The sequence below is a fragment of the Mastomys coucha genome, unplaced genomic scaffold (genome assembly GCF_008632895.1).
Source record: "Mastomys coucha isolate ucsf_1 unplaced genomic scaffold, UCSF_Mcou_1 pScaffold9, whole genome shotgun sequence".
NCBI lineage: Eukaryota > Metazoa > Chordata > Mammalia > Rodentia > Muridae > Mastomys > Mastomys coucha.
The window spans coordinates 106130911-106143231 of record NW_022196915.1 but is presented as its reverse complement, the minus strand read 5'-3'; the positions used below and the strand labels follow the sequence as shown (position 1 = coordinate 106143231).

The 12321-nt window shown below is 46.1% G+C and overlaps 1 protein-coding gene across 5 annotated transcripts in view; it reads right to left on the bottom strand.

Annotated features, from left to right (window-relative positions):
• Farp1 (FERM, ARH/RhoGEF and pleckstrin domain protein 1) overlaps positions 1 to 12321 on the bottom strand; it is a 241672-nt gene that overhangs the window by 49838 nt on the left and 179513 nt on the right. For all 5 annotated transcript variants that reach the window (XM_031362792.1, XM_031362791.1, XM_031362796.1 and 2 more), the window contains exons 5-6: positions 10472 to 10550; positions 2460 to 2557 (exon numbers count right to left, since the gene is read on the bottom strand). In XM_031362792.1, the coding sequence (XP_031218652.1) occupies positions 2460 to 2557; positions 10472 to 10550 (177 nt within the window). The remainder of the gene's footprint in view (positions 1 to 2459; positions 2558 to 10471; positions 10551 to 12321) is intronic.

The following is a 12321-nucleotide window of genomic DNA, read 5'->3' as shown; positions in this document are numbered from 1 at the left end:
GAAAGTATCTGCAGTGGGAAAAACCATGCCCTTGCTCCAGCCTGAGACACATCAGAGTCAGCTGCTGGGGACAAATGAAGCAGCCCCATATCCCACACCTGGGGTTAAAATGAAGACATACTCTTATTAATATGTGTTTTTTTAAAAAAAAATCAAAACTCTAAAATTATCACTACAAATCATCACGTCATTGATGAGCCATCAATTTAGAATTCATCATTTCTTTTTCTTTTCTTTTTTTTTCCCCAAGACAGAGTTTCTTTATGTAGCCCTGGCTGTCCTGGAACTCACTCTGTAGACCAGGCTGTCCTGGAACTCAGAAATCTGCCTGCCTCTGCCTCCCAGGTGCTGGGATTAAAGGTATGCACCCCTACTGCCCGGCCTAATCATTTCTTCTCTAAAACACAAATCCTATCTAATAGTGACTTTGAGGTATCCAGCTGTTAACCACATCTAACCAGTGTGCTACGGGGCACTGGGAGTAATTCCTCTTTCTTCCCTTCTCAGTAGAAAATCCTACACATGTGGGTGACTGTTTAATGACTCAGTGCCAATGCACCTAGGAGTTAACTGATAAAACTCTTACATGGAATAGCTAGTCATGTAAAAACCTGAACTGTTATCAAAGAGGAGATGTCAGAGGGAGGAAAGGTAAACAATTTGACATGGTGGTTGTTGTCTTACCTTTAGAGTTTACCAAGTTTCTTACACTGTTTATAAATAGCAGGTGAGACTGTGATTGCATAGCTTTCTCCAGCCATAAGCAACACAATGTGCTTTCTTATGGAAGCAAGGGTGTGGTTGCTATAAAGGCTACCGTTTGCTCAATCATGCAAATGGACCACATCCGGTCCATTCACCCACTGTCACCAAGCAAGGACTCTGGTGCCCCACACCACCCAACTGAAACTACCCGTCTTGAACAAAGCTGTGCGAACTCATCGGGCAACACCTGGATGGACTTTACTTACTGGCTTCCTTGGTGATGACGGGCGGGTGAGCAACAGTGTTTCCTAACTACCTTTTCTGGATTGAATTCCCACTCCATCACAGAGAACAGTGCACAGAGCTGAAGGCTGCTCTGGCTTACAGACATTGTTATCAGCTGCCTGAATGGAAGCTTTGATTTCTTTCTACAGTTTCTTCTATCTGGTGTTGAGAAAGCATAATTGATTCCTATTGTTCAAGTTAGATAATGGGGGCTGGAGAGATGACTCAGCGGTTAAGAGTGCTTACTGCTTTTGCAGAGGACCTGGGCTAACTTCCCAGAACTTAACTGGGCAGCTTGTAGGCACCTATAACTCGATTCCAAGGAACCCTATGCAGTCCTGGTGCTTCTGTGGGCACCAGCCTATGGTGTACATACATACATGGAGGCAAACACTCATAAAACAAAAATAAACAGAGGCTGGAGAGATGGCTCAGTGGTTAAGAACACTCTTCGTTCTTCTAGAGGATCTAAGTTCAGATCTCACATCAGGAGGTTCACTAACTGCCTATAACTCCAGCTAGTCTTATGTCCTCTTTTGGCATCTATGGGCGCCTACACATGTGACAAACACAAAAATACATGTAAATTAAAAAAAATAAGTCTTTAGAAAGGATAACCATGATTTACAGAGTCTCTGTGAACAAAGAACCACTGCCTGCTGCTCTGAAGGGACATCTGGGGCCAGACTCCAGAAACAATGAGACATGTGCATGGACCGACTGCTTCTTCCATGTGGCTCTATTTAGGGATGCACTGGCCGATACACACTGCTGACTCACGCACACAGAGCCATGCCCAAGTGCAGCTCATACACTATAGATCTTCCTACCACACACATCACAGTATGCTGCAGCCCTTCAGCGGTACGTGAGGGGCGAAGTGTACAGCAGTCACAACAGCAGAAAGACTGGACTTCGGAAAGCGAAGGCAGAAGTTCCCTTGTTGGCCCTCAGTGGAGACACAGGCAGGAGGCGAATCAGATTCTTCGCTGCCCCAGGTGCCTCTGCGAAGGGCACTGAAGGCACATGCTGATCTGGGCATAAATTTAGTGACTGGGCAAGTCTGATGTGAGACTATCAGAGCAGTGAAGCTAGGTTCTAAGTTTTGTAGGACACTTAGGTGAAACCTGCGGCAGCTTTGTATCCTAACACTAAGGATTCACCAACAGTGATGAACACTAAATCCAAGAACGGGACAAAGCAGACATAGTAAGCTTGTCAATTGTCCACCCTAGCTTCTCTCTGCAAGACGCTGAGGTAGCACTCTATATTTGTCCTTAAAAAAAAAAAAAGTCAAATATCACCAGAACACAGAAGTCCTAGGTTGTAAGTTAATGTTTAAGGATATAATCTACAGGGGCATCCATGGTAATAGCAAAAATGACACAGATGTTCCTTCTGTGACTTCTCATCAATCAGACCGATTTGCTGTCTCCAACTGGATCCCAGAGGAACTGCAAAGAACTTACATTGTACAATGTGTGAGATCAAGAGAGCTGCGCTGGTGTCGTTACACGTCAGCCTGCCTTGAGCCAAGTCCTGCTTCACTTGCAGAGCGAACAGGTACCTATAAAGGTCAACAAAGATGAAGGTCACACAAAGGGGCTGGAGGGTCGGCATAGGGAGGTCACGCTAAGGGGCTGGAGGGTTGGCATAGGGAGGTCATGCTAAGGGGCTGGAGGGTCGGCATAGGGAGGTCACGCTAAGGGGCTGGAAGGTCGGCATAGGGAGGTCACGCTAAGGGGCTGGAGGGTTGGCATAGGGAGGTCACGCTAAGGGGCTGGAGGGTTGGCATAGAGAGGTCACGCTAAGGGGCTGGAGGGTCGGCGTTCAAAGTAGGCTTCCTCTTGACAGTCTGAATACACAGTAAGAAACTGAAGAAAGGAATGTAAAACCATGTAAGGAGAAGTCTACAGAATCTGGAGGGTACTAAGGGACCAGAGGGCTTAGAATTGCTAGTTTTAAATGGAGGTGAGCCCTCTTGTTGTATATGAGAGGCCCTGAAGGGGCCTCTAGAGCCAAACCTGTGACAACGTGACCACAACAAAAATGATTAAAATGAACAGAAGCATACTGGACTATATTTATGAATTAATAAATTATGAATTGATAAAGATTTTTATGAGTCCACAGTGGCTGAAGGTTGGTGAACAAGAACAAAAGAATTGAACATATCACGTTCTACAGCCCAAAGTTAGGTCACTGACTGGAGTGTCAACGACATGAAGGTTTTGGTGGTAACTAAGTGGATTCCCTCTGAAGCCTGCTTCCTAGGAGGGAACTCACGCCCGCAATGTAAACCTGGCCAAAAGCCTGTGGCCTGGGGAGTCACAGGTCCTAGAGGGGAAGCTGTTACTGTTGTCTGGCTAAATGGATGTGTCATAAAAATGCTTCCTAAGTATTCATGTTTATACCCATAGTTCCCCTTGGCCTTGGCAAAAGGAGCCTCCTTCTGCAGTGGACAGCAATGCGGAGACTCATGGCTGGTCAAACTGATGGAGATAAGCAGCCAATGAGCAGTCGCCCTTTAGGAGACCTGGATACGGTCCCCACACCAAAGCTCAGGGCATGTCACAGTAGAGGGGTCAGAAAGAACTTACGAGTCAGAAGATGGGGAGGAGAGCTATGAAGTGCTGCTGACTTTGGACATGCATGCCTGTTTACTCATAGCTGAGTAAACGAACTCACTGCAGCTCTTGCTACCCGCACAAGCTCAAGGCAGCACGCCCAGTCAACTGCTCAGCGGGCAGCACTGAGTGAGCACCCAGTGAGCTTTTCTCCTTTTCTTTTAACAGAATTATTTATTTTATGTATGTGAGTAAAGTGTCGCTGTCTCCAGGCATGTCAGAAGAGGGCATCCGACTCCATTACAGATGGTTGCAAGCCACCATGTGGTTCCTGGGAATTGAACTCAGGACCTCTGGTAGAACAGCCAGTGTTCTTAACCACTGAGCCATTTCTTCTAGTTTTTGTTTTGTTTTGTTTTTTTTTAATGCCAACCCAAAAGAAAAATAAAACCAGAAATGCCACACCACCTCCAGTAGGATCTGTGTGAGAAGTTCCACAGACTGAGGCAGTTGACCTCAAAAGGGGGAGGCCTCCTGGAACCAGTTGCAGAACTCTTTGTTGGAGAAAAAATTATTGAGCTGTAGTTCTCTTAGCAATCTGTCTGTTTTGTTTTCTCTTATTCCTTTTCTTATTTACATGGTAGCCTAGGCCAAGATCTTAAGCGAGACTAGTGGGTAAGAAACCATCCCTTGAGATGGAGTTCCCAACATGACCTTATCCCCAGGGAAACCACTGCTATACTTTTTAAATCATTTACAAAACTATTATGATAGATAAAAACTTTCTCAACAATAAAGCTTCACATGGCTTTCATATGGCTACACATGTGCTATCGGAGGTGGGTTTTGGTAAAGAAAGCCTTAATTAGAAAGAACTAAAATAGTTTAAACTTATACATTGAAGATTTATAAAAAAAATCAGGCATTAGATGTTAAATAATAATTGACCATATGGGGCTGGAAAGTTAGCTCAGCAGTTAAAAGCATTGACCATAAAGATTTATTAACCTGCTCTAAGAAATATGCCACTAGCCTTGAACGACTGCCCCCACTGAATACATCCTTTTAGAATTGCTATATTTTGACTTATATTAATAATGATGTTACCTGTTCTGTCTATGATTGTTTCACTGGATACAGTTTCTACGAGATATTTTTATGCTTTACTGTGTCAAATGACTTTGGTTGGTATTTGTGATTATTTCACTGGATACAGTTTCTTTTTTTTTTTATTTTATTTTATTTATTTATTTATTTATTATATGTAAGTACACTGTAGCTGTCTTCAGACACTCCAGAAGAGGGAGTCAGATCTCGTTATGGATGGTTGTGAGCCACCATGTGGTTGCTGGGAATTGAACTCAGGACCTTTGGAAGAGCAGTCGGTGCTCTTAACCACTGAGCCATCTCTCCAGCCCCTGGATACAGTTTCTAAGAGATGTAATATTTGGGTTTTAATGTATAAAATCCCCTGCTTGAGAGCTGCAAAATACACTTGGATTCAAACTGCCTCTGTGTTTGTTTCTGTTTGTCACCACCGAATCCTTACCCACCTGGCCTTGAGAACCCACATCTCAGGGACCCCCATACCTAGCAGAGAAACCCCAAGAGGACATGAGGAGGGAAGGGAGTATATTAGAAGACACTAGTGGAGTACACAGGAGACCTGGGGTAGCTATGATCACAATACACTGTAGACATGTATGTATATAGGCATGCACGTATATATTCATGTATGTATACCAACAACACACATAAAGGTTGGCTGAAGGCAAATTAGTATTAGGATGGACAGAGAGCCCGAGCAGACAGCGGAGTTTGACTTGATGGGACTAGAGAGGAAATAACAAGAACAGAAACCCCTCTCTTAACAGCTTCTACTGAAATCCACTCAGGCGAGGAGAGTCAGTTGGTTAAAAAATAAAAAATCATCTAGGAAGCTGAATGCGAAGGACATTGTTTATTTCCCGATGGAGAGAGCCAACTGTCACCGCCTCTTTCTAACGCACAGTCTTAGCACTATGTTAGTGACGTATAGAACATTTAAAGTAGATTCTGGTCAGAAATGTTTAATTGCATCCACAGAGACCTTAGAACAAGTTTCCAGTTCTTAAGAAAACACAGGATTAGAAGAATCAGCAAAACAGCAAAAGGAGGTGAGGTGACAAGTCAGGGAGGCGTGGAGTTGGGTGGTCCAAGAACAGCGTAGTGAGGAAAACTCAAGAGCTACGCTGGACTGGGAGAGAAAACTCAAGAACCATGAAGGACTGAGAGAGGTGCAGGGTGAGTCTCATCAGCGTAACAGATCACTAAGTGACTGTAGCCTCAGATGGCCTGGAATTCACTATGCAGACTACGCTAGCCTCGAGCTTATAGAGATCTGCCTGCCTCTGCCTCCCAAGTGTTGAGATTAGGGGCATGTGCTACCATACTCAGTCTTAATTTAGAAAATCCAGAAAAAGACATTTGGGGTGCAGCAGAGAAATTTGGGTTTGGCGAAGGCATTATGTGGCATGTAAAGTACATGCTTATATGTATAAGACCAGAAGGGATATCATGCTAACGTGATGCGTGATCGGAGTGAACTACTTCTATGTCCCTAATCTTAATTAAACACTCTATCTTTCTATAAAGTACAGCTACTATTCTGTACAACAGAAGATTGGTTTATTATATTTTTATGGTGTTGGGATGGAACCTCGGGTCTCACATGTGATGGGTATGTGTGTTTGGACGAGAATGTCCCCGACAGCCTCAGATGTTTGAATATTTGGTCACCAGTTCAGGGTGTCACCATTTCGTGGTGCTGCTGGGGAGGTTCAGGAGGTGTGGCTTTGTGGAGGGAATATGTCCCTGGGGGTGGGTTTTGAGAGTTTAAAGACTCCTGACTTTTCAAGTTCACCATTTTGGCTTCCTGCTTGTGCTTCAAGATGTGAGCTCTGAGTTGGCTTGTTCAGCCACCACGGCCTCTAACCACCTGGAGTCAGGAGCCCCAACGAACTCTTCCGTGAGCCTCCATGGCCACAGGTGCCTTGGTCATGGTCACGTGCTCTTTTTCATCAATAGAAGAATAATCGATTCGCTAGACAAGTGTTCTGCTACTCAGCTACACGACCAGCTCTATGTTGCTTATGGTTTTCATCATTACAAAGAAAAGGCTGTCAACAGCACCTACCAGAGGTTTCCATAAGAACTAGATTGGATTCAGTGTTGAGTCTACCAGGCTTGCCATGGACGATGGACTGCTCTAAACCTACAGTTATACAGGCAGCACTGGTTAAACTCAGTGGCTCTCTGCCTCATTCATACACACAGATCAAACCAGCCAACCAAATGAGGTGAATGTGGAAAAGGCGCCTGGGATTGTGGGTCCGACAGGATTAGGTCAGGTGCATGAGAGGAGGGGAGAGTGGTCAGAATGCGCATCATACACAAGTGTGAAACTCAAAGAACAGATTTATCAGACAGGATAATCCATGGGAGGAAGTAACTGCAACAACCCAGTCACAAATATTAGTGTTAAAAAACGATAACCAATCTCCTTTAAATTGCTTAAGACAGTTCATTATTAACACACTAAAAGTGCAATAAATAAATAAATAAATGAATAAATAAATAAACAAAGAACCAAAAGATGTGGTCATTGTATAGCAGGCAGAAAATATATCATGAGACTGGGGAGCTATCGGCGGACAACGGTGACCTTTGTGACCTTCTTCCTTAGCCCGTGTCCTGCTCTGCACACGTCCTGCTCCGTGAGCCCCTCCTTAGCCGTGTCCTGCTCTGCACACGTCCTGCTCGGTGAGCCCCCATCACCTGCTGCCTGCCTCTCACTAGACAACCAAAGGGAAGGAAAGCAGAAGCAGGAACCAACCTGCGGGCGGGCAGTGGTGGCACACACCTTTACTCCCAGCACTTGGGAGGCAGAAGCAGGCAGATTTCTGTGTTCGAAGCCAGCCTGGTCTGCAGAGTGAGTTCCAGGACAGCCAGGGCAACACAGAGAAACCCTGTCTTGAAAAAAACAAAACAAAACAAAACAAAACAAAACAAAAACCCAATCTGCTCACAAGCACAGGGGTTCCTGCTCAAAAGCACAGGGGTTCCTGCTCACAAGCACAGGGGTTCCTGCTCACAAGCACAGGGGGTCCTGGGGGAAGGGCTGGCCTCATCATTCTGGATCAGGCAGTGGTAACTGCTCACCAAACCCAAGACTTCACAGAGCCTTAATTCTGAACTAGGAGGGTTTTACCTTCTAAAAGCACTGCACCTTGAACAATTTATAAACTCAAACACAAGGTCCAGTGTCTACAGAGCAATGTTCTGGGACATTACTTCTGGCCAGAGTCTAACAGGCTCTGCGAATATTGGGTGACAACCTCAGAGGGCCTTGGAAGTGTATACCCGTACGTGGAGGACGCATGCTTTTCTTCTGGCTATGCTCAAGTCTCTGTTCCCAGGCTGGGGTAACATGAGAAACAGCTTCCTGGAGACTGACGCCGTGGCCTTTCCTAACCACAGGAGCTGGGAGCAGCGCGTACTGGCTGTTCTTGCTTCCAGAGACTTAGTGACACCTTTAGGGCTATAAATGGAAGCAACTCCAATCAAGCCCATGGGAGCCAGGGCTAACTCCTCCTCAGAAGGCACTAACTGCAGCTAAATGAAAACAGCAACACAAAACGCTTCCGTCGGAATGGCCAGAGGACCTTTGCCTCAGGAGAGGCCCACATCACGCACACAATCCCCTGCTTCTAACGCAGCAAAACATCCACGACTTGACATGTTTCATTTGGAAGGTCTTCATAGCCTTTCTAGACTAAGTGAAATTAACTTAGTTTCCCTGACAGTCAATGGGGACTTTTGCAGGCAGTCTGGAACAGAATTCTGGGAGAGTCTTCTGACTGAGAATAGGAACCGACTCTACTGAAGGAAGACAGAGAGAAACAGGACAATCTAGTGTGGCTCCATTCATTAGCACAAGAGAATTAATTCTGAGCTTTGCCACAAGGAAAGCTGGGGGTGGGGGTCGAGGTGGGGGTGGGGGGTAGGGGGGGGACGATGGCTCCATGGTTAAGTGCACTTGCTGTTCCACAGAGGCCTTGGGCCCAGATCTTAGCATCCACACAGCAGCTCACAATCTTAACTCCAGTTCCAGGCGGTCTGATGTCCTCTACTGGCCTCTGAGGGGCACTAGGCACACATGTGGTAATTCATGCAAAACACTCATACATATAAAATATCTTTAAATGTGATAAAAAGAAAAGCTAGGAATTTTTTATAAAGGAGCCCCTGGTTACTGTTTTCAACATGTACCCTGAATCAGGTCTTTTCCATATCACTGAATGCTCTGAATGTACAGATCAATAAATAGAAAGGAATACAGGTTCCATTGAGCCGCAAAGTGCAACTTAATCCATCTATAAAAAACTGGCAGACTGCTATTCCTGGAGGGCCCACATCCTAACTGCAAACCTAGGCAGACTTATGCTCTGCTGTGTGCTGGGCTCCTGTCCGCATGTCCTCCCCTAAGGCCCTGTTCACAGCCCCATGTACTGACATCTCTCCTTACTATCCAGCGCCAGCAAGTATCTAAAATCTCAACAGTTGCCATCATGGTATTTCTGCTTAAGCAGGAATTTGAGAATGTGAGAGGCTCAATATGGCAGGTTCCCTGGATGTCAAACTGCGTTGGGGACAATGATGGGGCCGCATAGAAATCTCAGATTGGTTTTGTTTATCATCGAGCCAAAAGAATGGGATTTCCGAAAAAGCATGTCTTCAAATATTTGTTTATGCTGAGAACCAAAAACAAAAGCAGAAAATAAAATCTGCCCCATTCATCCGGCCGGGTATAACAATCTTGACAAGTCAGCAAAATAACAAAAACCCTGAAATTCTAAAGACAGTGGTACACTAAAGTTAAAAAGAGGGAAACTGTAAAACACGAACCTCAGATGGGAAGACCAGACTCCTGCCTCTGACATTCAAACTAGGAAAGGGCCCAGTGACACTGGCAAAGTCCACTGACCACCGACTGCAGCTGGGGCTGGCTCTATGTTTATTGGCACCGTGTTCCTGCCTAGCATCCTGGATATGGAAGCCAGAGAAGTCCTTGGCCTAGGGCTGTGGATGGCTCGACTCAGGTTCTCCGCCCTGGCTGATGCTCCTGTATTGAAGTCTATCAACCATGGTGGCTGGTGACTTCTGCCCTCTCAGGATACTTCCAACTCAGTCACTTGTTTGCGGGCGAGTGGGGGTAGATGGGGGTGACTCATTCATAAAACCTGAATTAGTGTGAAGGCCCTTGGTTAATACTTCTCTGTGGAGATCAGAGACACACGCGTGGTATCCTTGAAACGGCCATGGCACCTCCCCGTAGCAGCAAAAATGATGCATTCTTTTAAAATAATAAAATCAATCCTCTCCCTCCCTCCCCCCTGTGTGTGTGTGTGTGTGTGTGTGTGTGTGTGTGTGTGTGTGTGTGTGCACCACATGTGTGAGGCTTCCCATCCAAGCCAGATCTCCTGGAGCTAGAGTTATAGGTGGTTGTGAGCTGTCCAGTGTGTGCTGGGAACTGAAATTCATCTCCTCTGAAGCACTCTTAACAGAATTCAGAATCTGTTTCATAAAAGAGACCCTAAAGTGACTGGGATTGTGATGGATGGAAGATGACCTGTCAAGCTTTAAGGCTGGTTCACTTCATAATCAATCATGGCTGTCAAGACCCCAGGCTACAGCAAAACATGGTCTCCTCCCCTTGGTCTTGTAGCACAGACAAAAGAGAGGAGGGTGGGACCTGTAAGCACAGAAGAGCTACGGTCACACAAACCCTTTGACTTGTTTAGTCAATTAGAAACTAGTGTCCAGTTTCCCTCTATACACGCTAGTAAAAAAACGTCCCACTGACAGCCACTAACCTGGTGAGTTCTTCCTGGAGCTGTGTGTGGTCAGGAGGGAAGAATTTCACGACAAATTTAACAACAACGTGCTTCGGTCCTGAAAAAAACAACATCGGTAAGGTGAAAGAGTTTTAGAGACTCATCTTCATCGCCCCAAGGTTTCCAGAGTCCGGCCACCACCACCACCACCACCACCACCAAGCCATCCAGAATGGTCACAGCTGCTAATTCAGAACAGGCAATCATCTAAGAAACTGTCCACAGTACCACACTGAACTGTTGCATTTCCTCTTCGAGTTTAAATCAGTCTGCTGTATTTCACCAAGGGTTCTTGGTTTATTGTTCGTTTTTAGTTTTCAAGACAAGCATTCTCCTGATTGCTCTCTGGCTGTCCAGGAACCTCTCTGTAGACCAGGCTGCCTGCCTCTGCCTCCCAAGCCCTGATTTGTCTGTCTGTCTGTCTGTTTACTTCACTGGTGTATTGCCTGCATGCATGTCTGTGTGAGGGTGTCAGACCTCCTGGAACTGGGGCTGCAGAGTTGGGAGTTGCCACATGTCTTCTGGGAATTGAAGCCAGGTTCTCTGAAAGAGTAGCTAATGCTCTTAACCACTGTATTTAAATCAATCGGATGATTTTGGTTATTGGTTTTTTTTTTTTTTTTAAAAACAGGATCACACTATGTAGCCCCACCTGGCTTCAAGCTCACGGAGATCTGCCTGCCTCTGACTTCTGGGGCTGGGATTAAAGGCAGACTACACTGTTTGCAGACCAGCCACCTTTATCCATGGTAGACTCAAGCCATCCAACAGCTTAGGGTGTGTCGCTGTCTACAAAGCATGGCTGCTACCACCTCATCAAAAGTGTCTGAGCTCTGAGCCATGCAAAGAAAGTACAGATGAGCTGGGTCCTGTCTGTGTCATTGTCCACCATGGCCTTTACAGTCTCGTGCACATTTCCAACATCTACAACAAAATCAAGAAGCGGCTGGAGCAGAATGTAAAGGTGAACTTTTGAATTTGGCAGAAAGCCAAACAGGGTATAATGAGCGATTTGTAACGTGAGACTTTGGAGTGTTGGTGGATGTAACAGCCTCAGAGGGGCTGCCGTCTGGAAGGAGAGCAACAGGTCAAGCGATGCACTCTAAAGTGAAGATGTTGGCTGTGTACAAATCACAAGCAAAGGGAAGGCATGGAGGCTGGAGGGATGGCTCACTGGGTAGGAGCACTGGCTGTTATAACAGAGGACCTGGGTTTGATTCCCAGCACCTACACAGCAGCTCAGAACTTTACTCCTAGGTGATAGGGCACCCTCTTCTGGCCTACTTGGGCACTGCAGGCACATGGTACAAAACACATATACTTTTTTTTAAAGCCAAAGCGTAGAAATGCTGAGGCTAAGGATCCTGAGATATCCCCAACTTAAGCCTAAAAAATGAGGGGAAATGGTGGCACCACCTCCTGCAGTTCAGAGAGAGGCGGGCAGTCAGACACTGGCTAATACCAAACAGCCATGGAGGGGTGAGAGAGACAGAGGCCACTGCCTTCTCCATACGCACGAGGCTACTCAGATCCAGAGGGACCCAAAGCTAGGACAACACTGTTGTCAATGCCAAGTGATAGCTTTGTCACACAGGGACAAAGCGCACAGAGACACTAAGGTTGTAACAGGCCTGATCCAGTTAGCAACCATGGTTTCTGTCTACCACAAGGGGGCCCCTCATGCATCGCTACAAGAATAAGTGACACTCTTCTGGATCCACAGAGAGAAGCATGAACGTGCAGGTCCTGGTTACCTGTACTGGGCAGGCACGGGGGCCGCTCTCAGCAGTGTGTCCCCCCCCCCAACCCCCGCTCACCTGTACTGGGCA